The sequence below is a fragment of the Mobula hypostoma genome, chromosome 25 (assembly GCF_963921235.1).
Source record: "Mobula hypostoma chromosome 25, sMobHyp1.1, whole genome shotgun sequence".
NCBI lineage: Eukaryota > Metazoa > Chordata > Chondrichthyes > Myliobatiformes > Myliobatidae > Mobula > Mobula hypostoma.
In genome coordinates, this window is record NC_086121.1 from 25,304,739 (window position 1) to 25,330,077 (window position 25,339).

Consider the following 25,339-nt stretch of genomic DNA (forward strand, 5'->3'; position numbering starts at 1 on the left):
TATTAATGGCATATTACACTCTGCTTCTTAGAACATCAACAAGCTGCAGGTAGCTCAGAACCCAGGAATGAACCCGCAGCACATCACCAATGATGATCTGAGAGTGCACTGTTCCTGCTTTCTCTCTCAATAAATCTTTATCTGTGCTCTTATTTCTTATCTTCTGTGGTATCAAAGCAAATTTTATTTTTAAAACTCCAGGTACACTACATTAACTGATTTCTCCTTGTCTAATCTGTTTGTTTCTACCACCAGAAAAGTATTATTACGTCAGACAAATGCAATTTGCCTTTCACAAAATCACCTTGATTCTCAGGTTGGAGGAACAACACCTTATATTCCGTCTGGGTAGCCTCCAACCTGATGGCATGAACATTGACTTCTCTAACTTCCGCTAATGCCCCACCTCCCCCTCGTACCCCATCTGTTACTCATTTTTATGCACACATTCTTTCTCTCACTCTCCTTCTTCTCCCTCTGTCCCTCTGAATATACCTCTTGCCCATCATCTGGGTCACCCCCCCCTTGTCTTTCTTCCCGGACCTCCTGTCCCATGATCCTCTCGTATCCCCTTTTGCCTATCACCTGTCCAGCTCTCAGCTCTATCCCTCCCCCTCCTGTCTTCTCCTATCATTTTGGATCTCCCCCTCCCCCTCCAACTTTCAAATCCCTTACTCACTCTTCCTTCAGTTAGTCCTGACGAAGGGTCTCGGCCTGAAACGTCGACTGCACCTCTTCCTATAGATGCTGCTTGGCCTGCTGCGTTCACCAGCAACTTTGATGTACGTTGCTTGAATTTCCAGCATCTGCAGAATTCCTGTTGATCACCTTGATTCTGCCTGGTTTTATGACGATTTTCTGTCTTTGTGTTCTTAACGATGAGTTCCAGCATTTTGCCAACAACAGATTTTGGGTTCAGTGTTTTCTCTCTCCCCCATCTTCTTTAGACAATAGGATTATACTGCATATCCCACCTTCAAATTTACTGAAACTCTTTCAGATTCTAGGGAGTTTTGGGAAATCATCCACTATTTCTATAAAACTGAGATATAACCTTGGGATGCAGATAATCAGGAAGGAGAATCCACCTGGTTTTAATGCCGTAATTTCTCCACTAATTTTTTTTCAGTATTATTATAATTCTTCCCAGGTTTAAATGCCTAACTTATGGACAGCCCACACATGTGATCGGGCATTTGGGAGACTGGTGGGACTGCGGGCATCTTCTGCCGTGAGGGAACTCAATTTGTGGCAATAGCATTGCATCTTGCAGAGAAATCTAAATGGTTGAGTTGAATGCTTTCTTTAAGTATAATTTCCCTTTATTTAGCCAAAGTTTTATTTAAGTATATTGCCAGGTGATGCTACTTCCAACTTGCAAATGGTTGTAACCCTGGGGAGGCATGGAATTAGCTTGGGTCACCTCTACTCACTGCATCGTTAATCTGCCTCCATTTCGGCCACGTTTACTGTGTCTTCTGGAACAAAGACTGACCGGACACATTTATTAAATGTCTCAGTCTTTTCTTTATCGTTAGAGTTTATCTTATCAATATCTGGATGGAACTTGTTATTTTTGTTACTCTCTTCCATTTTACATAGCTGTACTTTAGTTATCCGTCAACATAAACTTTCTCTGAAGAGCTTTCATTTCTCAATGGAATGCACAAGTATTAAGAATTCCAAAATATTTCTTTAAATGGTTGCTGTTTATCAACTGGTGAACCTTTTTGGTCTGTTTGTTCAGTTTAGTCAATGCTGGCCTCATCCAGACTATGGACTTTAATTATACTCAATATCCTAGTTCATGATGAAACTGAAGTAAATGCATTATCATATTAGGATAATTTGTTCACAGAGGCTGTGTTGATACACTGTATGATCAATTAAGCCTGCATAGTACACAAGGTGAGACCTAAAATAACCTGATTCATTTTGGACCCACAATTATTTCTTCAGGAAACTATCCATTTTGACCAGTAGGCCATCAGATGTAGGAGCAGAATTAGGCCATTCGGTCTATCAAGTCTGCTCTACAGTTCCATCGTGGCTGATTTTTAATCTCTCAACCCCATTCTCCTGCCCTCATAACCTTTGACGCCATCACTAATCAAGAACCTATCAACCTCCACTTTAAATATACCCAACGACTTGGCCTCCAAAGCACATCTATGCTTTTAACTCTCACACTGCTAAAGTTGTACTCTGTTTTCAAGATCATCCTTTGCCACCAATAATATTAAATGTATCAAAGTTATTTCCATAATAGTTGTCCAAAAGGCTAACTAGGATTTTCACTGGGTATTAGTCTATCCCCAAATATGATGTTATTTTCTTTTTAATTTGGGGTTTAGAGTTAATAAGTGCACCAAAATGACAGAAGGGCAAAAAATAGCCCCACAGAACGGTTAAGTAAATGACAAATTAAATTAGACCACAAGACAATGGAGCAGGATTAGGCATTCGGCCCATCAAGTCTGTTAGAGTGATTTTTGGGTTTAGGTCATTTACATTTAGTAAACGGGTTTGGTTGCCAGTCTTCTATTCCTTGATAATGTATTGTGGATTTAATTTGGAACAATGGATTCCTAAAAGGAGTGAATCCCAGTCTGGACGATACTGGCGTCTGTGGGATGGATGCGAATCAGAAGGTGTGAAGTTTGTATGTCGTTTCAAAAGAAAGCATTGTCTATACTATGTAAATTTGGAATTGTCCTTTGTGTTTAGGGCCAGTAGCCCTTTCCACCAAAAGCATCTCCATATGATGCCTGCTGTACCTTGTTTTGTCGAATAAAGAAGCTGCTTTGTATCTATCAATAATTTTCTCCGGCGATTTCATTCACTCAGCAACCAAGTCTGCTCCACTATTTCATCACGGCTGATTTATTATTCCCCTCAACCCCATTTTCCTGCCTTCTCCCTGTAACCTTTGATGTTCTGATTAATCAAGAACCTATGAACCGTGGTCTTAAAAGTTCCCAAATGAACTGGCCTGCACAGCTGTCTGTGGCAAAAATTCCACAGTTTCACCACCTTCTGACTAAAGAGGTTTTCCCTCATCTCTGTACTAAATGGACATCCCTCAATTCTGAGGCTGTGCTCCCATCACTGTGGAAAGCATCCTCTGCACATTCACTCTATCTTGGTCTTCCAATATTTGAAAAGTTTCAGTGAGATTCCCCCCTCCCCCATTCTCCTAAACTCCAGAGAGTACAAACCCCGAGTCATCAAAAGCTCCTCTTACATTAACCCTTTCATTCCTGGGATCATTTTCACGAATCTCCTCTGGTATTCGCTGAATTGTGTAAAAAGAATGACAACTTGTACCTTGGCAGTGAAGAAACTATAAAGCAGAGAAAGATCTGGCAATGCAGCATTGCTAAACACAGCTTCACAAATGTATAAAAGACTGAAAGACTGAAGTTCAGTTTTGGAGGAATTGAATGCGAAAAGTTAGGAGACGAACTGAATTTATGTAAAACCATGGCTACACTGCTTTATACCCCAGAAAATTTTATTAAATTTGACAAATAAAATTTGCCTTTCACAAAATAGTTTTGACTCTGCTTGGTTTTATTATAATTTTCTGTTTCTTGTGTTCTTAATGACTTAAAGATGATCATAAACATCAGGGTAATGAAAACCTCAAATTGTAGCAAATTAACCCAGGAGGGCATGATCATTTCATTACTTACCAAGAGGGCCAGGCTCTGTGGGTTCTGTTTCAAAATTTGTGCCTATTAATAAAAGAAAGGAACTGCAATTAGCTGCTTCCGACGAATCACCAGCAGTGTTTAAACAGCACATTCCTAATAAGGAAGTGATTTTCTTCAACAAGCAGGATTTCCCGGTGGCCAACCATTTAATTTCAATCCCCATTCCCATTCTGACATATCGCTCTACGACCTCCTTTACTGCCACGATGAGGCCACTCTCAGTTTGGAGGAGCACCACCTCATATTCTATCAGAGCAGCCTCAAACCTCAAACATCGATTTCTCAAACTTCTGATAATTTTCCCTCTTCTTCCAGTCCCCACTCATCCTTCTCTTCTCCTCACCTGCCTGTCAGCTACTCCTGGTTCACCTCCTCCTTCCCTTTCTCCCTTGGTCCATTCTCTTTTCCTATAAATTCCTTCTTCTTCAATCCTTCACTTTTTCCACCTATCACCTCCCAGCTTCTCACTTCATCCCCCCTTCTCCCATCTACCGGCCTTCCCCCTTACATGGCTTCACCTATCACCTTCTAACTTGTACTCTTTCCCTCACCCCACCTTCTTATTCTGACTTCTTCTCCCTTCCTCTCCAGTTCTGATGAAGGATCTGAGCCTGAAATGTCGACTGTTTATTCCCCTCCACAGATGCTGTCCAATCTGCTGAGTTCCTTCAGCATTGTGTAAGTTACTATAAGAAGTGATTGTTCGATGGAAGTTACCACAGCAACAATACTCCAAGTCGCACCAAGTCCGGTTCACTCAACACGCCAAACCCCATCTCACCTACACTTTATGTTTAACCTTCTCCCCCGTTTCTGATCCATTTATGGTCCTGCCATCTGTGCAGCCTCTTCCATTCCTACAACTCACTGAGAACTTTGACTCTGGTCTCCAAAGAGGAGATTTTGTTGCCGTGGACAGTCTATCCTGGTATACTGTGTGGAATCCAGGTGGGTCTTATCAACCAGGTTGCGAGCAGAAAGGAAACTCTTCTTTCTGCAGCCATCACCTTTATTTCTGGACCCCTGGTCATGGAGCAATGCCACCAGCTGTTCATGCATAACATCATGATGCGTCTGTTCCTATTCCTAACAGTATCTAGAAGTGGTAAAGCATTACAATTACCACCAGGCGATAACTATTCATCAACCTTTCAGAATGCTGATGGGATCAAAGATGTTTTCAAAGATGGCTGATATCAAACATTCCCCCATCAGACTATCTCACAGATAGTCAAATCAAAATGGGAAAAACTAACCAATCAAACTTTCTGCTTTAACTTTCACCAAAACTTCATTTTATCATTATGGATATAGTGTAACTCTACCATGATTCCCCTGAATAAACCCTACTTTTATGAAGCCTCAACACTGGTGCTACACTGTTCCAGCAACCCAGGTTCAATCCCAACTTCCGGTGTTTGCCATGAGGAGTATGCACGTATGGCAGCTCGGGTTTGTCCTAGGAGCCTGGGTTTCCTCCCACATCCTGAGGATGGTGCTGGTTGCTAGATTAATTGGCCGTTGTAAACTCCCCCTGCTCTAGGAGGGTGGTCAGAATATTAGGATAAAGGTTATAGAGAATGGGCTCAGGGCAGGGCAAATGGAACTGGGGAGGCTGCTTGGTAAAGAGCTAGTGCAGATGTGATGGGATGAATGGTCTCTTCCCACGCTATTCCCATTCTGTAATTAGGAGTTGAAGGGGAACACAAGAAGAGCAAGGTACTGGAAAATAATTGGGGAATGTGATTCTGGGATTGCTCCGGGAGCCAATATAAACTCAATGGGTTGAATGTCTTCCCTCCCTGCTGTAAACAAAGATGGGTGGTGGGGGGAAACATTAAGATGAGAACTCAGTTAAGATTAGGGCTAATGGAATTTGTGGAAGAAATCCAAGATCTTTAAGAGAATGACTAACTGTCTATTGAAAGTAGCCAAAGGTCCCTGGCACCAGAGGATAAAGAGATTCCTCTATTGGATACTGGCTCTCCAAACCACATCATGTCTGCACTTCACAACAAGTGGGTCTGGCACAACCAACATTAAGAAATTTTGCAGATGGTGTTTTCCCTAGAATTCATAAGAATAAGAAACAGGCAAAAGTTGATCAACAGCATCCACAGCCAGACTTAAAATTACCTTATCAGCATTCACAATTTAGCTCACATTGAACGAAAACCCAAGCATTTGGGGTCTGTCCACCCTCCATAAATAACCTATCTTGCAAGAGTAACTACAATTCCAAAAGCACCTAATTGGTATAAAGCAGTGAGGGGGTCTTAAGATGTTGTGATATGTACTCAGTGGCCACTTTATTAGGTTCCTCCTGTACCTAAAAAAGTGGTCACTGCCTGTATGTTTGTGTTTTTTTGCTGTTGTAGCCCATCCACTTCAAGGTTCAATGGGTTGTGTGTTCAAAGATGCTCTTCTGCACACCGCTGCATGGTTCTTTGAGTTACTGTTATCGACTCGTCAACTTGAGCCAGTCTAGCCATTCTCCACTGACTTCTCATTAGCAAGATATTTTTTGCCCACAGAACTGCCACTGACTTGATGTTTTTTTGTTTTTCACTCCATTCTCTGTAATCTCTCGGTTGTGCATAAAAATCCCAGGAGATCAACAGTTTCTGAGATACTCTAACCACCTTGTCTAGCACCAATAATCACTCCATGGTTAAAATCACTTAGATCACATTTCTTCCCCATCCTGACACTTGGTCTGAACAACAACTAAAACTCTTGACCATGTCTGCATACTTAGTTGCTGCTACATGATTGGCTGATAAGATACTTGCATTAACGAGGTGTATGGGGTGTCAGGGAGGGGTAGCACCTCTGGCGGGGGAACATGTCGCATCCTTTTCAAGGCGGTTAGTCCACCTTTGGTCCCCACCTGGCACTCAGCTCTCACCTGTGGCTCCCCATAGCTGTTTGCATGAGACAGCGGCCACACGCCGGGCAATGGCTTTGACAAGCCAGCTAAACCAGGTGAGGGTAGCTGATGGGTCTCAGACCCTCGGTGAGATAGGGAGTTGTCTATTCCAGCATGTGAAGACTCTGGCGGATTGAGCGGACAAGACCAATGGAAGGTCCAACAGTCAAGAAAGCAGTCTCTGCAAGCATTGTGGAACGTGTAGAGCAGGACAAGACACAGAAGATGTCCTGGTCATCCACTGCGCCTAGTCCCATCTCCAGCCGTCTCAACTCTGTCTTGCCATTGGATCCAGATGGGAATTGGGAAGAGAGAGTGAGGCTGACGCTGTGCAACTCTCCCTCACTTAAATCCAAATCAAGTGCTAGTCTTGACACCATCATAATGGTGTTGAGGTCCTCATCAACGTCGACGATGGACGAACACACACAATTAACGAGGTGTGCAGGTGTACCTAATAAAGTGGCCATCAAGTGTCAATGAAAGGTTAATTTTCCCTTCTTTATTGATCAATTAATCTCTTCTATACCTTGATCCTTAAACTGTTATTAAGAAAGACCTCACAATATCTCATGTCTGTTATTCAAACCTTGGTTTGGTAGTTAGTTGTTTAGATAAGTTTGCTATTATGTGAAACAGAAAATATTATGCTATGTAAGCTGTTTAAACCTCTCTTTTAATAATACTCTTGTCTCCAAGCCAAAGGATACTGAGCTCAAATCTCACTCCAGATGAATACCTAATTTAGGCTGAGTGATGTACTGCTGAGGGACACTGCATTGTTGGTCTTTCTGATGAGATAATTAAACCCAGTCCTCTAAAGCAGCAACACAATGATACTCAAGGGTATATACATTCAATCCTTTCACTGAAGTCTCTCAATTCCTGTGCTCTGTTGTTCAATGTTCTACTTCCTGGCAGTGTTTTTTTTAAAAAGTAAGGTTATTGCCTCGCGATCAGTTGTTCCCGCTGACTATCACATTCTACAAAGTGCTAGAGGAACTCAGGAAGTTCAGGCAGCATCTGTGAAGGGGAATGAACAGTTGATATTCCGGGCTGAGACCCTTCGTCAATCCCGGTGAGGAGCTTTGGCCCAAAATATCAACTGTTTAATTTCCTTCCATAGATGTTGCCAGACCTGCTGAGCTCCTTCAGCACTTTGTCTGCGTTGCTCGAATTCCCAGCATCTGTAGAATCTCTTGTGTTTATGACATTCTTGTATACACAGGATTTGGATCTGGTCTCCTCCAGTGTTTTTGCATTTAGCACGATCCTATCTAGTGTGCAGGATCGTCTATGTTACAATAGTGGCTTTGTATCCAAGAGGACAGTGTAGACTATAAAACCACATTGGAACATCCTGGATTTGTTCACTGGGAGGGAGGGGGGCCTTTATCTCCTTCAGGAAGGGATGCTTCATGAGGAGTTGCTCCATAGACACACAATGGGCACACGACAAATTTGGTCAAGAGTGAACCGCCAGTGCAGGTTTTCTGAAACACTGACGGCTGTGTGTGACCTGCACACTCATTAACCTGATATTCTCCAGGGCCAAGACTGACAATCGTGTAATTGGCTGGGACGGCGTCCAACTGCAGCCCCGTCTATGCCACAACTATTAACAGAAAGTAAACAATTCAAGGAACAGCTGGTTGTAATTGTGGTGCACGGATATCTGCTGGCTTTCATCCAGCTCTCAGAGGCAGCTCCACTCATTCACTGAGTATTCGCCTTCCTCCTGCTCCACTTTCCTTACCCAAGGCCCCCAGCAGTCTTATGGACCTTACCAGCTCATCTAAAGCCTCAATGTTTTCCTCCCCTTCACAGCTGCCACTATTTTTCACAAAGCCCTTGTACAAAAATTCTTACATCCCTGACAGTGTAAATGTAGGGATGACGTTTCCCCTGGCGGGTGTGTTCAGAACCACAACAAGGGGTTGTCTAGTCAGGGTGAGAACCAGTGAATCTTTGGGACTCTAGCAAAGAAGCTTCAGGGTGGAGATCGATACTGTTTCAGATATTGAAGAAATCAAAGGACATAAGACTTAAGAGCAGAATTAGGCCATTGAGCCCATCAATACTGCTCCGCGTTCCCATCATGGCTGATTTATTATTCCTCCCAACCCCATTCTCCCCATAACCATTGATGCCGATTAATCAAGAACCATCAACCCTTGCCTTAAAAATACCCAATGACTTGGCCTGCACAGTTGTCTAAGGCAATGAATTCCACAGATTCCCCAACCTCCGGCTAAAGAAATTTCCCCTCATCTCTGTTCAAAATGGACGTGCCTCAATTCTGAGGTTGTGCCGGGTTGCTCCTGCACTCCCCAAGGTTTGTGGAGGGAATGATGCTGAGGTAAAAGATCAGCCACAATCTTATTGATTTAAGGAGTGGATACGAGGGACCAAATGGTCTATTCCAGCTTTTATTGCTTACTTTCTTTTTCCCGCCCAGGCCCGTTTGTCTTTTCTGTCCCCCTTTCTTTTCCCATACAACATTGAATACTTTTATCAAACCTGTGCTGTTGGGTAAGTGGGCGACAAAACTGGGCCTAGCGTGAGAAAATCCCATGTGACTTTGGTGCCCTGTGGTATTGATGTACGGACAGTATACATTGAATGTTTTTATTACAGTGAACGAAAGTCATGGTAATGATTCATTGCATTGTTCTGGCACAGAAAGAGACCAGTTGCTCCATTCTTATCATGCAACACCCCAGCTCTTTACAGAGCAATTAACTCAGTCCTGTTCCCACACTCTTTTCCTGTGGCCTATAGATTATTTCTCTCATATGTATCTCCAGTCCTTTATGAAAACTCTAATGGTCTCTGCTTCCACCTCCAGGCTCTCTGTACCTTCTATCTATCATTTTAAGTCAACGTTCCCTGGTTCCTAACTTTTCTTAAAGGGAAGATCTTGTTACCTAAGGCTGTTGCGATCTTTCCCCATCTCTCTCAAATCTCCTCTCTGACTTTTCCAAGGAAAATGACAGTTTCTCATAGAGAGGAGGAATCTGGTTGAGGTTAAGGATGTGATAAAGTCAGGCAAACCTGCTGGAAAGTCAGGGGCGGGAAACACCAAACCATTTGGAAACAGAATTCAAAGCAGAGCAGAGGTACACCCAGCCTTCCCTTATCAAACATTAATATCTTATCCTTAAAGAGAGAAAAATAATTTCCCATTAGTTTCCTTTTGTTCCCAAGAAGGAAAATTCAGTACCTCTGATTGTCACAATGTGACACTGATGAGTGTACCTTTACATAGCCATCAATCCTCCTAGTTCTGACTGACAATCAACGTCTGGCTTGCCAGATGAATCCCAGCCTGCTACACGGCAAGGCTAGGGTAAGTATAACCAATGTGAAATGTGGAAATCATGGCAACATTATTAATCTTAATACTCTTATTGATGAGAATGGCATCAATAAGACATAAGCAGTTCATCTTTAAAATTCTAATCTGCATTTCTTTTGAAAAATAGATTTATGGGCTTACAGGAAAATATATTAGCATCTGTTTGATTCCCTATTAAACTCTTATCATGTAACATGCCTAATTGCCCTTCAGGTTCAATTTGCTAATCATGAAATGGAAATTGGAAAGCCCTCATCTAACATGGCAGATAGGAGAAAGTTTTGCTCCAAATGTGGTGAAAAGAGTCACCAGATGCATCCATGCATGAAGGTGCTTCCTGTTGAGTACCGGAGAGCGAAGCCGGCCTGTGCTGGGATAGCTGACCGCAGGGGGACAGGCTTGGCTGCCCCTGATAAAGGCTGGGATCCAGATTCAGACTTTTTACCCTGAGGCCGGTTCTGTCGCTGTTACCCTCCGATGCACTTCAGAGCTGACTGCTCCTCACGCTCCTTGGGGTATAAGTACTATATTCCTTTCCCAAAGTCTGGTTGTATTAATGTCAGTGAGGTTCCTACTCCAATGTCAAAGTTCATGTGCCAATATGGTGGCTTGGACAGTCAAGGCCAATAACATCCACCATTCTTCAGGAGAGGTGGGAGGTTAAGGTTCAAGGGGACAAATGCTCCGACACTAAGGTGACCCAATTCACCACGACAAAGGTCTTCAGACTCAGCTGAGAAAAGAGCTTAAAGTCAAATCACAAAGGATGCAGAACAGCGTTGCAACTGGTAGAGCTGTGTCCTCTCCGCTCCAGTGACGCCAGGGTTCAACCTCGACCTTTGTTGCAGTCTAAGTGGAGTTTGCTGACTGGCTGGGATTCATGCAGATACTCCAGCTTCCCAAGAATGAGCAGGTTAATTGGCTACTGTAAATCCCAGTCCAAAGGTGAGTGGTAGGGTCTGGGGTGGCGGGATAGTGGGGAGAATGAAATGGAATTAGGGCGGCAACTGCTGTAGAAAAAGTTGCTTGATAATTGAATGTAGACTGAGAGGCCTTTTTCCATGCTCTGAATTGCTAAAATATGAATAATTTGTTATAAAGGCACCATTTTTAAAAAAAATCGGTTAGCCTCTGACATCAAAGCAGCTCCTTTTCACTGCGTTAAAGCAGAGAAGAGGTCATGCCACACGTGGAACACTTCAAAAGCACGCAGTGTTTCACGTTCCTATTGCCGCGCACGAGGAAGGATGACTGACGTGCAACAGAGTAGTGAGAGAACACCTACCTGTATAATCGAAATCTGGTACGTAGTCAGTTGGAGCTGGGGAGGGAGACGAGAACAGTTGTCACTGACAGATCATCACATTTCCTGCTTGTTGCTGAGCAATGTACTATACTGTTATGTAACCCCAGTGATTTTCTTCAGGATCCTCAACCCTTTGCCAAAACACTGGCAGAAGCTCTCGAGAAATTGACAATTTTTACCAATGTTCCCCTGAAAATTCCAGAGGAACTTTCGCCAGAAATTCTATATAAAAAAAAACAAGGCACCGAAGAACCTGAGGGTCGAGCAGCATCTGTGGTGGAAAGGAATTGCTGACGAAACAGGTCAAACCCCTGTATGCAGAAATTCTTTAGGCTTTTTTACTTACTGCCTTAGTTCAGCACGCTTTGCTTTTTGCTTTATGACCCACATTCAGTTTTGACAAATGCATCGATGTTGGGATTGGAGGAGGGGTGGTGGATAGGAAAGGGAAGGGAGATAGTGAAGATGAAGGTGACAATAGGGGTCTGAGTTCCATGAGGATGGGAAAGAAGTGAAGAGGAAATCAAGAGCAGACTGTAGCCAAAAATGTTCCTGAAATGGGCCCAAGCCACTCGAAATTATCCTTCTCTAGGATTACCCTCCTCACTTCCAGCCATGACATCATTTATAATTCCCCAGGGGAAGCAATTGGAGAGCTATGCCAAGAATGTGCAGGTTGATTCAGAGCATGGAGGAACCAGAGGACAGATAATTGCTGAGGATACAAGATCTTTGAAATGAAAGCCCAGACAAAAACAACCTATGGCTTTTGAGGTGTGGTTCTCTGAACCCATGACCAAAAATGGAAATGCCCATTCAAGTGCTGAGCATGTATGGCATCTCATGTGTACCACAGCTACTCTGTGCTGCAAAACTGGGAAAGAATTTTCTTCAATGGAGGAACGGTGGGGTGTCTGATGGCTTCTGCACCAGGACCCCATGGGGGGAGAGAGAGAGATGAAGGAGACCAGCCAGTGAACCCACCTCCTCCAAAGCACAATGCAGGCCTGATGGTAGCAGATAAAATCCAGTATAACCCATAGTGACTATGACACATGTAGAACAGTATTGTAGGGGTTAGGGGTTTGATTCCCACCTCTGTCTGTAGGGGGTTTGTACTTACTGTGTAGGTTTCCTCTGGTTGCCTCCCACATTGCAAAGACGTGCAGGTAGAGTTAGGGTTGGTGAGTTGTGGGCATGTTCTGTTGGCACCGGAAGTTTGGTGACGCTTGCCCCCGGCACAACCTTCGTTGATTTGATTTGATGCAAATGAAGTATTTCACCATGTGTTTCAATGTACGTGTCACAAATAAAGCTAATCTTTATAGATCTTTATCTCTGATATCCCTCCAGGGCAACATATAATGTTGACGGTGGGGAGGTTGGTAAGCTTTGCAGGAACACACAGAGGAGGCAAAGGAACAGAACAAGACCATTCAGCCCATCAAATCTGCTCCACCATTCAATCATAGATGATTTTCTTTTCACCCCACTCTCTTGCCTTCTCGTAACCCTCAACAATTTACCAATCAATAACCTATCAACCTCTGGCTCCACAGCCATCTGTGGCAATGAATTCCAGATATTCACCACCCCCGGCTGAAGAAATTCCTCCTCATGTCCGTTTTAAAGGGACATCCCTTTATTCTGAGGCTGTACCCTCATATTGCAGGGTCTGAGTTCTGATCAGCTGTTCTCCTTTGCTCCTCCTTGGCTTTCTGATGCTGAGTGTGGCCAAGGCTGAAGGAGGGGTTGGACCTTTTCTGGAGCCTCACTCGACTGCAAAGTGGAGCTGAGGAGAGATGCAAAGATCTGCACGTAGCCTGCTTTAAGTACATGCGAGGAACTAGCAGGAGAATGGCAGGGAAATGATTGTTCCCCCTGCTCATCCAGCACGATACTGAACTTGAACCTCAGAAGCTTCTTTCTGCCTCGGCTGATGTTTGCATCACAGTCCGAATGATTCAGAAGTGAATCAAGCAAGTCAAGTCATTCTGCTCTGTGAAAACAATGTCAGCTGGGATTCGGTGAGTGGATTTTTGGAGGGCTTGTGAAGTTCTACAGAACATCAGAAAGCACATTAATGATAGAAACAGCTTTCACTTGATATTTCCTGCTGGAAAATATTTCCTGGATTATCTCAGCATTGTTAACATGATGAAAAACAAGCAAAGGTGATCATTCCCTGACATACCAACCTACAGAAGAGGTTTATAGCAAACCACGCTGATGCTAGAATCTGTAAATATTTGACCCTGGCTCCTTCTGGGTCAGTAGCAGAAATATTTACTCCTGGCTGGACTTGGGCCAGTTCTGACCTGGGTCCCTCCCCCAACCATTTGGATTGACAGTAAATCATGTTGGGTGATAGAAAGCCCCTTCAGTAGAGTTGGAGGTGTGAGCAGAATGTTGAAACAGCCCCAATAGGGTTAATTTAGATACTCCCGTTGGTACACAGTACTGTGCAAAAGTCTTAGGCACATGTAAAAAATATCTCTCTAAAGCCAAAATGCTTTCCAAAATAATGAAATAATAATTTATGATGAAGAACAGGAAACAGTAAAAAAAATTGGATCAATATTTGGTGCGACCACCTTTGCCTTTAAAACTGCATCAATTCTCTTAGGTACACTGTTGTGCAGTTTTATAAGAAAATCGGTTCAAAGCATCTTGAAGAACTTTCCACAGTTCTTCTGCAGACTTCAGATGTCTCGCTTGCTTTTGTTTCTCCAAGTAATCCCAGACAGCCGTGACGACACTGATATCAGAGTTCTGTGGAGGCCGTTCCATCCCAAACCATATTAAAGATCCAGGCTGCTGAAGATTTTTGTACAGTACTGTCAATCTCCTACTCTACTGGATACATGGGGTGTTGTTCATCCTGTAAACAATACATCAAAGTAACAAACAGCAATGCTTAGTCAGTCAGCATGTGGAATCTGTAGGTAGAAGCTGTTAGGTCCAATGACGGCTCAACAGTTTCTCTTTCCGCAGAGGCTGCCTGACCTATTGAGTATTTCCAGCAATATTCCCTTGGTACAATTCAGGCCGGTTCTTACCTATCTGAGTGTCGTACTGTTCAAACTGTGGCTCTATAGAGAACAGGTCTGTCAGATCATTATATTGACCATGAAGCATCACTGTGAAGACAGAGTTGGTGAGACATGGAGTTATATACTCGTCTGAAAGGATAAAACTGCAGATATTTGTACTGAAGTGAAAAACAGAAACAATTAAAACCAGTACATGTTGGGAATACTCAGTAGGTCAGGCAGCATGTGCAGAGACAAAAGCTAAAGAACATTTTCAGGTTGATAGCCATTCATTGTGACTGGTGAAAACCCATTGCCTTTCTCCATAGATGCTGTCTGACCTGCTGAGTATTTCCAACATTTAATTCCCATTCATTTGACTTTATCTAATACCAGAAGTAAAAGGCTTAGATTCCAATGGACCCATTCCTTTATCACTCATCTTTCCACAAAGCTAATCTCAACGATATTATGAGAAATGGATTGTCAGTTTTCCATCTTCTGTTTTACATGTGGGGTAGATCATCACAAAAGTCAAAATCTACTCCATGCTCCGCACTGCTCATCTCTATTTTATCAATGATATTTATGAGCACATTTGCTTTAATCTTTTCTCACTTGGGTTCTCGTTCAACTGGAAGGTCCCATCATCCTCCCCTTCCCTGTCTTTACAATGCATCGAAACCAAGACTTGGTCTCCCAGTGCCTGGTTCTAAGACAGTGGTCCCCAAACTCCGGGCCGCGAAGAATGCAGCGGTATGGCGGTAGCCGGGCGCACCCAGCACATCTTTAAGAAAAGAGCCAAAATAAACAAGCTAATTAATTAGGTGCCGCCTGGTACGTAAATGTCAGCCCAGATCAGAGGCGATTGCCAATTGCGTAGAGCAAGTGAAATCGGTAAACACCTCTGATCTGGGCAGACATTTACGAGCCGGGTGGCACCCAATTAATTAGCTTGTTTATTTCAGCTTTTTTCTTAGAGATGTGCTGGGTGCATCCCGGCTACCGCTGCACCCCTACATGCTTCGCGGCCCGGAGGTTGGGGACCATTGTTCTAAGACATACTTTACCAGTACTATGAGACACTTGATCCCACTTTGCAAGCCTTCCTCCTACACTCTACAAGGCTTTCAAAACTTGGACTGAGTAAACAGCCAACGTTGTGATTTAACAAAGATTCACCAGAGTGCAATCCCTCACAAGGTTTCTGGGGTTCAGTATAATCAATATTTGTACATCATATTGTGATTAATAACCCAGAGACGCAACAGAATTGCCAAGAAATTCTATTGCATATTGGATTACTTGTGGGTACATTCATAGTCCTCATTCTGACACCTGCAACTAGCAGTTGTCTCACCCCATCATCTCTCCCTCAAAGCCCTCAAATTTACTGGGAAAGCTCTCAAGGTGGCAGTGTTTTAAGCTCATATGTGGCAGAGAGCAGGGCTGACCAAAAAGAAAGTAAAATAGAACTAAAATAAAAGAGTAAATAAAAGCATACGATGAGTCGTTATTTCTAATTATAGAAAGTAAGAATAGCTATCAAAGATGATGGAGAAGCTCGAGAAAAAAAAATTGGCAGCAAAAGGCAGAAATTTTCCACAAGTATCTAAATATAAAAAAGATCCTAAGTGAAGAGATTGGGTCAATAAAAAGACCAGAAAGAAAATCTATTCATGAAGGCAAAGCACTAAATAAAGACAGTGGGGGAACCAAGAATAGTCTAGATTTTACTGTCAGCAGAAACAAAATGGTCCTCACCATTGACCTCTGACCTGAACTTCCCTGCTTCCTGTTGTTAGTTCAAAAGGGACTCCTAGCAGCCAACAAAAACGAGGTCAACAAGTGGCTGATAGCCAGTCATAAATCAGAATTATAAAAGGCATCAAACCAGGAAACAAAAAAAATGCTTAACTTTCAACTAAAATTATTTTGTGGACCCCATAGTGGAAGCTGAAAAATTACAAACACTTTATTTGAAATAACTTATTTTCAACTCTATTATATTTTGATATAGTTAGTCTGAGTGAACTGCAATCTTACAAAACTTTTTTTTTTAAAAATCGGCATGATAGGTTGCTAAATGACAATAAGAGATTGCACTTAGAAATTACAGCCTAAATACAGAACATTTTCAGGATTGTTTTACAGTAAAGTTTTCTTGTGGATATTTGAAGTGAGCATTAATTCACTGATTTCTGAAAGTCATAGCCCTCTCTTCCAGATTTTTGTTTTAATACATACTTGCATACTCCAGAAATTACTGCCAATGTCACACTGCAAAGGCAGTAAATGCTGACAGTTTTGTGATTATCACAACTGAATCTAAGCGTTTAGCAGAAATGCCACTTGCTAGCAGAAATCAAGTATTGTCAGCCGGTTGGCTAACCAGTGGATGTACTTTTCCATACTCACCAGGTAGACAGAGAAGGACAAGGCAGGCGGCCCTCCCAGCCATGTCTGCAGTCAAGATGTTCTTGTGCAGTGGTTAGAATTCCAGGCACACAGTCTGGGAGAACAAAGGGCGCAACATTAGCAGGAAATACCTGAGTTTATGCGGAAATCAGATGGAGCGGCTCCCTGTGAGAACATCCCCCCCCCCCCCACCACTGTAGAGAGCTTAAATACAACGGAAACCAGAGATAGATCTGCTTAGCACTTGTGGGAGATAGGACAACCAGAAATTGTCAATTAAATCTACTGCTCGTTCCCCAGTCCTAATCCAAGGGACTTGACTCAATCCTGGTGTGCCACACAGTGAGCAGTGCTATAGAGTGCCAAGTGTACATTGACAAACAGACAACCAGCACAGACAAAAGTTCCAGTGTCATCACTTTAGGATTCAGGAGGGTGTTGGGAAGAAGGCTGAAAGCATACTTAGTGGACATTAGCAATTTCATTAAACAGTAAATGAGGGCAGAACACGTTGAGAATATGAAGTTACATTAATGTGGTTAGTGCAAGTGATCAGTACCCTCCCTGCATCTCAAAGACGAGAAACTACAGATGCTGGAAATTCCAAAGCAATGCACGCAAAATGCTGGAGCATTTCAGGCAGCATCTATGGAAAAGAATACACAGTCAACTTGCTTACTCTTTTCTGTTGATGCTGGCTGGACTGCCGAGTTCCTCCAGCATTTTGTGTGTTTTCCCTTCCCTGTATCTGGCTTGTGCCTTATACTTGGTCACTTTGAACAAAAATACCAGTGCGTTCCTCATAAGGAAAGGTGAGTGACAGATTTCAGTTAATCACAGTAATACAGATAATAACACACAAGAAACTACAGTAAATTTACACATTTACATAATCATACACATGCAGGTTTGTATAGTGCATTGATGCAAATACAAACGTGGACATGTACACAAAACTGAATAAAAACACAAATATACATGTACATACATAGTCATGTTTAGATACATACAATGAGTAGATAAACTAAAGTACATACACGGACAATGTTTGCACATGCCACACTATAAATCATGGATTAATCCATGAAAAGATGCTCTATAACATTTTTGGTTCTACAAATTGAGTAGGTAATAGAGTGACAAAAGGAACATTTTTACCCTATTCAATAGCTCACAACTATAGTAATGTTTTAAGTTCCCCACAAAGTAATGGACAATGAAGAAAATGATTTGGTAAAGCCTTCAGATACTTCTTCATCAATCTCCCTCAGCCATTTCCTTCTGATCATTATCTTGATTCTGTGACTCTGGTCTACTTATCAGTGCACTTTGTTCTGCGTCAGCGGGGGGGGGGGGGGGAAGTTCCAGATACTCGGCATCCAACCCTTTCTAAAAAGATTAGTTTCCCTCTTTGCTCCAACCAATGGCTTCATTCTTCCACCTGCAATGCATATCCACAAAGGGCTCTTCCCTGTTATTCTTCTCTCCTGCGCAAAATAAAGCAGACGATGTGTGCAGATTACACGTGCATTTTCGTCCAGTTGAATGTGTTTACAAATCATATGCAGGCCATTCACATGGTCAGACATTCTGAGTTTGCCCCTGTCTGGTTCTTCCAGAGATTCATATAATATCCGATCTTCTTATCCCCTAGTGTTTATAGCATGGACTCTCAGTTGTAGCTCTGGCTTGGCAGCATTTTATGGATGTGGGTCCTCCAGTCCAACACAGATTCCAGATGAAAGCTCTCAACCAGAAACATCACCTGTCATTTTCCTCCCCAGGTGCTGCCTGACTTGTTAAGTTCCCCTGGAAGAGGGAACTATTGTCATACTTCAGGCTGTAACCTTAAAGGAATGAGTTATGAAATCCATAAGGATTTTTCTGATGACCGAGATCAGGATCTGCACCTCCAATTTCAGTATACATAGTCCTCCATCTCTGCTGCAGGCATTCAGAACCCTGTCAGGGGTGTCTTGGGGCAGATGGACTACTTCTTTGGCAGTTCTCCTGATTAGCCAGTCCAGAGCTCTGAGGAAGTTTTGCGAGGCTGCATTTAGAATCAGGTGGTGATATATTCTTGGGCCAATATACATTTTCAGGAGCTGTCTTTCTGCATTGGTTTCAGTTTTGCTGATTTCAATCTGCTAAACCACCCTTCAAGTTTGGATCTCCAGTTCTCGTTAGATGGGTGAATTTTAGCTCCCAGGTGCTTCTCAATGTCCCTGGGTAGTATATATAACATGATCTTTCTATCAAAGCTCCATTCTTCCTTGATTTTGTACACACATCTTATTTTTGCTGACAAAATTAAAACCTTTCCTCTTCTTCACATTAACATCCAGCCCGGTGGATTTACAAAATATTGATAGAATGTTTATTTCCCTCCATCCTTTCGTAGCAGTCGCTCATGATTGCTGCGGCGTCTACAAATGCAAGCACCATGCATTTTGACTTCCCATTAGCTACTGTAATTTCAATTCCTCTTCCTCAGTGCTCCAGTGTGCTTGTTATTAAAGGGTCCATCGTAACATTGAAGAGAACGGGTGACAACGGGTCCCCTTGCTTGACCCCTCTTTTGATCTTAGGAGAAGTTCCTGTGATCCCTGAGATAGGGATTGGGGAAAGGGGGGGGTCACATAGCCGGCCACAGCTCGCAACAAATCTGTACAGGACCCAGGCAGCCTCAGCTCACCCAGCAGTGGCAAAACGGACGGTGCATCAGGCTGGGAGGGCAGCAGAGAGTGAACCCTATCTGTCTGTGGTCCTGGACAGAGAAGTGGGGCCATCTCCTGGTGCTCTCCGCACCATCGAGGGTGCAACTCTTCACCAGGATATACCGGCTTTGGAGGCCGGGCAGAGGAGGTTCACCAGGCTGATTCCAGAGATGAGGGGGTTAGACTATGAGGAGAGATTGAGTCACCTGGGACTGTACTTAGTGGAATAATGAAGAATGAGAGGAGATCTTATAGAAACACATAAAATTATGAAAGGGATAGATAAGATCGAGGCAGGAAAGTTGTTTCCACTAGTAGGTGAGACTAGAACTAAGGGACAAAGCCTCAAGATTCAGGGGAGTAGATTTAGGATGGAGATGGGGGTGGGGAAAGGGGGACAAATATGCATGTTCATACAATGGACTTTTGAACTTAATAATATTACGGGAACTGATTCTTGTGTCGTGATGTTCATTAGTTGGCCATTTGTAACCCAGGGACAGGACTCCTTTAGCGGAGACATGCAGTGGCAGATGCTGGAACCTGGAGCAACAAAGCAAGGGGCAGGAGGAGCTTAGTGGGTCAGACAGCGTCTGTGGAGGCAAATAGAACAGCACAGGAACAGGCCCTTCAGCCCACAATGTTGTGCCGAGCTAATTATACTAGCAATCAAATAGCCAACCAAACTAATCCCTTCTGGCTACACAATGTCCATATCCTTCCATTTCCCTCACGTCCATGTGCCTATCTAGGAATGCCTCTATCCACCGTCAACCCAGGCAACACATTCTAGGCACCCTCTGCTCTCTGTGTTAAATAAAACTGCCCTTCGCACCTCTTCTGAGCTGGCCTCCTCACACCCTAAATGCATGTCCTCTGGATTTCAACCCTGGGGGGAAAAATGATACTATCTGTATGCTTCTCAGTCTTATAACCCTCCCCTCTGCCTCCACTGCTCCAGAGAAAACTATTCAAGTTCGACCAAATTCTCTTATAGCACAAGCCCTCTAATCCACACAGCATCCTGGTAAACCTCTTCTGCACCATCTCCAAAACCTCCATATCCTCCCGAAAAGAGGAGGGTCAAACAGAACTGAACATCAGACACGGCCAGACCAGGAGTTTGTAAAACTGTAGCGTACATTCCTGACTCGAACTCAGCTCCTTATCACCTTCTCCACCCGTGTAGTCACTTTCAGGGAGCTATAGACTTGGATCCCACGATACACAAATGGACAGTCGACATTATGGGTACTGGCCCTCCATGTGGACATTTCACCCGTCCATCCCTATCCGCAGATGCTGCCTGAGCTACTGAGGTCCTCCATCATTTTATTTGTTGCCTCGTTATCTCATAATAAAGCAGGTACTGTCCTCGTTGTGGATCCGTGAATGGCCAGCGCATGGACCAGATCATATTTGATTCGGTATTTCATTTACGATATTTGTGAAGTGACGTTCCTTACCAAGTGGTCAATTCCTGGAGCGTCTGGGGAAGCTGTTGGGTGAAGCCCCACAAAGTTAAGAGTGCAATCGCCCCCAGGGGCTCCCTCTCCCACGTGCCCACCCCAATTCCAGTGCCTGCTAGGGCTCGGAAAACCTGTACCAACCAACTGGTTCAAAGACACCGTCAATCTCTCGCTGCTGCAGTTGGAGGTTCCCCACTATTTCAAAAGGGTAATGATCACACTAGTGGTTGAGAAGATCAGGGTGAGCTGCGTCAATGACGATCACCCAGTGTCACTCACATCTACTGTGATGAAGTGCTTTGGGAGGTTGGTCATGGTCAGAGTCAACTCCTGCCTAAGCAAGGACCTGGACCTGCTGCAATTCACCTATTGTAGGTCTACAGCAGATGCAATCTCACTGACTCAACTCAGCCTTGGATTACCTGGACAACTGCAATACCTACATCAGGCTGCTGTTTGTTGATTACAGCTCAGCACTCAACACAATCATACCCTCAGTACTGTTTAACAAACTCCAGAACCTGGGCATCTGTAACTCCCTCAAAGATCCTGAACTGGATCCTCATCGAGAGACCACAATCTGTGTGGATCAGAACAAACATTCCTTCTCACTGACAGTCAACGTGCCTGTTGAGCCCACCGCTCAACCCCCACTACAGCCACGTCTGTGTGGCTAGGCACAGCTCAAACGCCAGCTATAAATCTGCCAATGACACAAATATTGTTGGCAGAATTTCAGATGGCAATGAGGAGGCAGACAAGAGCGGGATGGACCAGCTGGTTAAGTGGTGTTGCAAAAACAACCTTACGTGCATCATCAAGAAGGAAAGGACTGTGGACTTCATGAAGGGGAAGTCGAGGGAACACACACCAGTTCTCATCGAGAGATCAACAGTGGGAAGGATGAACAGTTTCATATTCCTGGGTGTCAACATCTCTGAAGATCTATCCCGAGCCCAGGATATTGATGTATTTACAAATGAGGCATGACAGCGACTATATTTCATTACGAGTTTGAAAAGACTTGGTGTGACCCCAAAGTCTCGTGCAAATTCATACAGATGTAGCGTGGAGGGAATTCTAGTTGGTTGTACACTGTCTGGTATGGAGCACAAAAAGCTGCAGAACATTACAAACTTAGCCTTTTCTATCATTGGCACTGGCCTCCTGGCAGAGGGCAATCTGTGCGCGAGGTCACAGGTAATGTGTTGAGAATGGGTCCCGATTTCATGCTAAGTTCTTTGGGAGACCTCCAGTCTCCCCGATAACTACATCTGCATGAGGTGCACCAAGCTGCAGCTCCTTAAAGGAGAGGGAAAGGGAAAAGGCAGCCAGTGCTGTGTACCCCTGTGGCTGTTCGGCACAATAATGTATACTGCTTTGGATACTGTCGCGGGGGGGGGACAACCTACCAGGAGAAAGCCACAGCGACCGGGTCTCTGGCACTGAGTCTGGTTCTGCGGCTCAGAAGGGAAGGGTGGAGAAGGGGATGGGGGATTCCATAATTTAGAGAAGCAGAAAGCAAAATCCGTGGATGTGAAAGAAACACCTGCATGGTATATTGCTTTGCAGATGCCAGGGTCAGGGATGTCTCGGATAAGGTCCATGGTATTCTGAGGGGGCGGGTGAAAAGCCAGAAGTCGTGGTACATATTGGTACCAATGACATACAGGAAGGGAAAGGGAGGAGGTCCTGAAGACAGAATATAGGAAGTCCGGCAGAAAGCTGAAAAGCAGGATCTTCAGAGTAGTAATCTCTGGATTGCTGCTTGTGCCACATGCCAGCGAGGGCAAGAATAGGATGATTTGGCAGATGGATGTGTGGCTGAAGAATTGGTGCAGGGAGCAGGGTTTTAGATTTCTGGATCATTGGGTTCTCTTCTGCGAAGATATGACCTGGACAAAAAGGACTGGTTACACCCAAACCTGGTGGTGGGGGGAGGGGGGCAATATCCTTATGGGCAGGTTTGCAAGAGCTGTTCAGGAGGGTTTAAACTTATTTGGCAGGGGGGTGGGAATCAGAGGGGGTAGTTGGTTTATAAGTATGTAGTGAGACTGTGAAGAAGGATGGACAGGTGATAGGGCAACATTGCAGTCAGTGGCATGAGCTAAAGTGTACCAGGGAGTCAAAATCAAAATGGGTGATGAATACAGGACTGAAGGTGTTACATCTGAATGAACACAGTATATGGAATAAGGTAGATGATCTCGTAGTGCAGTTAGAGATTGGCAAGTATGAACTTGTACTCATCTGAATCATGGCTGAAAGAAGATCATAGATGAGAGCTTAACATCCAGTGATACACATTGTATCAAAAGGACAGGCAGGGAGGTGGGGGGGTGGGGTTGTGGCTCTATTGGTAACAAATGAAATCAAATCCTTAGAGAGAGGTAACATAGGATCAGAAAATGTAGAATCCTTGTGGGTAGAGTTAAGAAACTGCAAAAGGAAAAAGACCCTGATGGGAGTTATATACAGGCCTCCAAATAGTAGGCAGGATGTGGGCCACAACTTACAATGGGAGATTAAAAAAACATGTGAAAAGGACAATGTTGCAATAATCATGGGGGATTTCAAAATGCAGGTAGATTCCAAATGCCCATTTGGTGCTGGATCCCAAGAGAGGGTATTTGTAGAATGCCTATGAGATGGCTTTTCAGAGCAACTTGTTGTTGAGCCCACTAGGGGAATGACAAAACTGGAATGGGTGTTATGTACTGACCCAGATTTGATTAGGAAGCTTAAGGTAAAGGAACCCCTAGGAGTCAGTGATCATAGCATGATAGAATTCACCCTGCAGTTTGAGAGAGAGAAGATAAAGTCAGATGTATCGATATTACAGTGGAGTAAAAGGAATTCGAGGCACGAGAGAGGAACTGGCCAAAGTTTATTGGAAGGGGACACCAGCAGGGATGATGGCAGAACAGCAGTGGCTGGAGTTTCTAAGGGCGGTTCAAAAGGCGCAGGATTGATGAATCCCAAAGATGAAAAGGTACTCTAAAGGGAGGTTAAGGCAATCAAGGCAGACAAGGGAAGTCAAAGCAGGTGTAAAAGCAAAAGAGAGGGCTATAAGATTGCAAAAATTAGTGGGAAGGTAGACGATTGGGAAGCTTTTAAAAACCAACAGGAGGCAACTAAAAAAACCATAAAGAGAAATAAGATGAAATATGAAGGTAAGCTATCCAATAATATAAAAGAGAATATAAAAGAGGATATAAAAAGGGGTAAGGAGTGGATTATTAGGCCGCTGGAAAATCGCGCTGGAGAGATAGTAACAGGGGACAAAGAAATGGTGGAAGAACTTAATAAATATATAAATATCAGTCTTCATTTTGGAAGACACTAGCAGTATATCAGAAATGTGAAAGTGTCAGGAGGCAGAAGTGAGTGAAGTTGCTATTATTAAGGAGAAGGTGCTTGGGAAGCTGAAAGATCTGAATACAGATAAGTCACTTGGATCAGATGGACTACACCCCAGGGTTTCGAAAGAGGTAGCTGAAGAAATTGTGGAGGCATTAGTAATGATCTTTCAAAAAACACTGAATTCTGGAATGATTCTAGCAGACTGGAAAATTGCAAATGTCACTCCACTTTAAGAAGGGAGGGAGGCATTAGGCCAGTTCATCTGACTCCTGTGGTTGAAAAGATGTTTGAGTCTATTATTAAGGATGAGATTTCAGGGTGCTTGGAGGCAAATGATGAGAGACCAAAGTCAGCATAGTTTGCAAAAGGGGAAACCTTACCTGACAAATCTGTTGGAATTCTTCTGTGGAAATAACAGGCAGGATAGACAAAGGAGATCGTTTATTTGGACTTCCAGAAGGCCTTTGGCAAAGTGCAGCATATGAGGTTGCTTAACAAAATAAAAGCTCATGGTGTTATGGGAAAGGTACTAGAATGGATAGAAGATTGGCTGACTGACTGGAAGCAAAGAGTGGGAATAAAGGGGACATGTTCTGGTTAACCGTTGGTGGCTAATGGGTGTCTCAGGGGTCAGTGGTGGGACTGCTTGTTTTCACGTTGTATGTCAATGATTTGAATGGAGGAATTGATGGCTTTGTGGATGATTCAAGGAGAGGTAGTGTTGAGGAAGCAGGGCATCTACAGAAGATAGATAGATAGATACATCACTTTATTGATCCCAAATGAAATTACAGAGCCTCAGCAACATTGCAAGTGCACTGATATAAATATTAGAAGTATAAAGAATTTTTAAAACGTTACCACAAACAGTCTAACGTGGTGGGGGGAGGGGGGGTCATCACTTCCCAGGCTATAGGTTGACTCATTATAGAGCCTAATGGCTGAGGGTAAGAATGACCTCATATAGCGCTCTTTGGAGCAGCACAGTTATCTTAGTCTATTACTGAAAGTGCACCTCTGTGCAGCTAAGG

General features: G+C 43.6%; 1 protein-coding gene across 2 annotated transcripts in view; it reads right to left on the reverse strand.

Moving 5' to 3' along the window:
* mfap2 (microfibril associated protein 2) overlaps window positions 1-25,339 on the reverse strand; it is a 41,042-nt gene that overhangs the window by 10,926 nt on the left and 4,777 nt on the right. For both annotated transcript variants that reach the window (XM_063033063.1, XM_063033064.1), the window contains exons 2-5: window positions 16,760-16,853; window positions 14,369-14,449; window positions 11,289-11,324; window positions 3,696-3,737 (exon numbers count right to left, since the gene is read on the reverse strand). In XM_063033063.1, coding sequence (XP_062889133.1) covers window positions 3,696-3,737; window positions 11,289-11,324; window positions 14,369-14,449; window positions 16,760-16,802 — 202 coding nt within the window. In that variant the 5' untranslated portion in view covers window positions 16,803-16,853. The remainder of the gene's footprint in view (window positions 1-3,695; window positions 3,738-11,288; window positions 11,325-14,368; window positions 14,450-16,759; window positions 16,854-25,339) is intronic.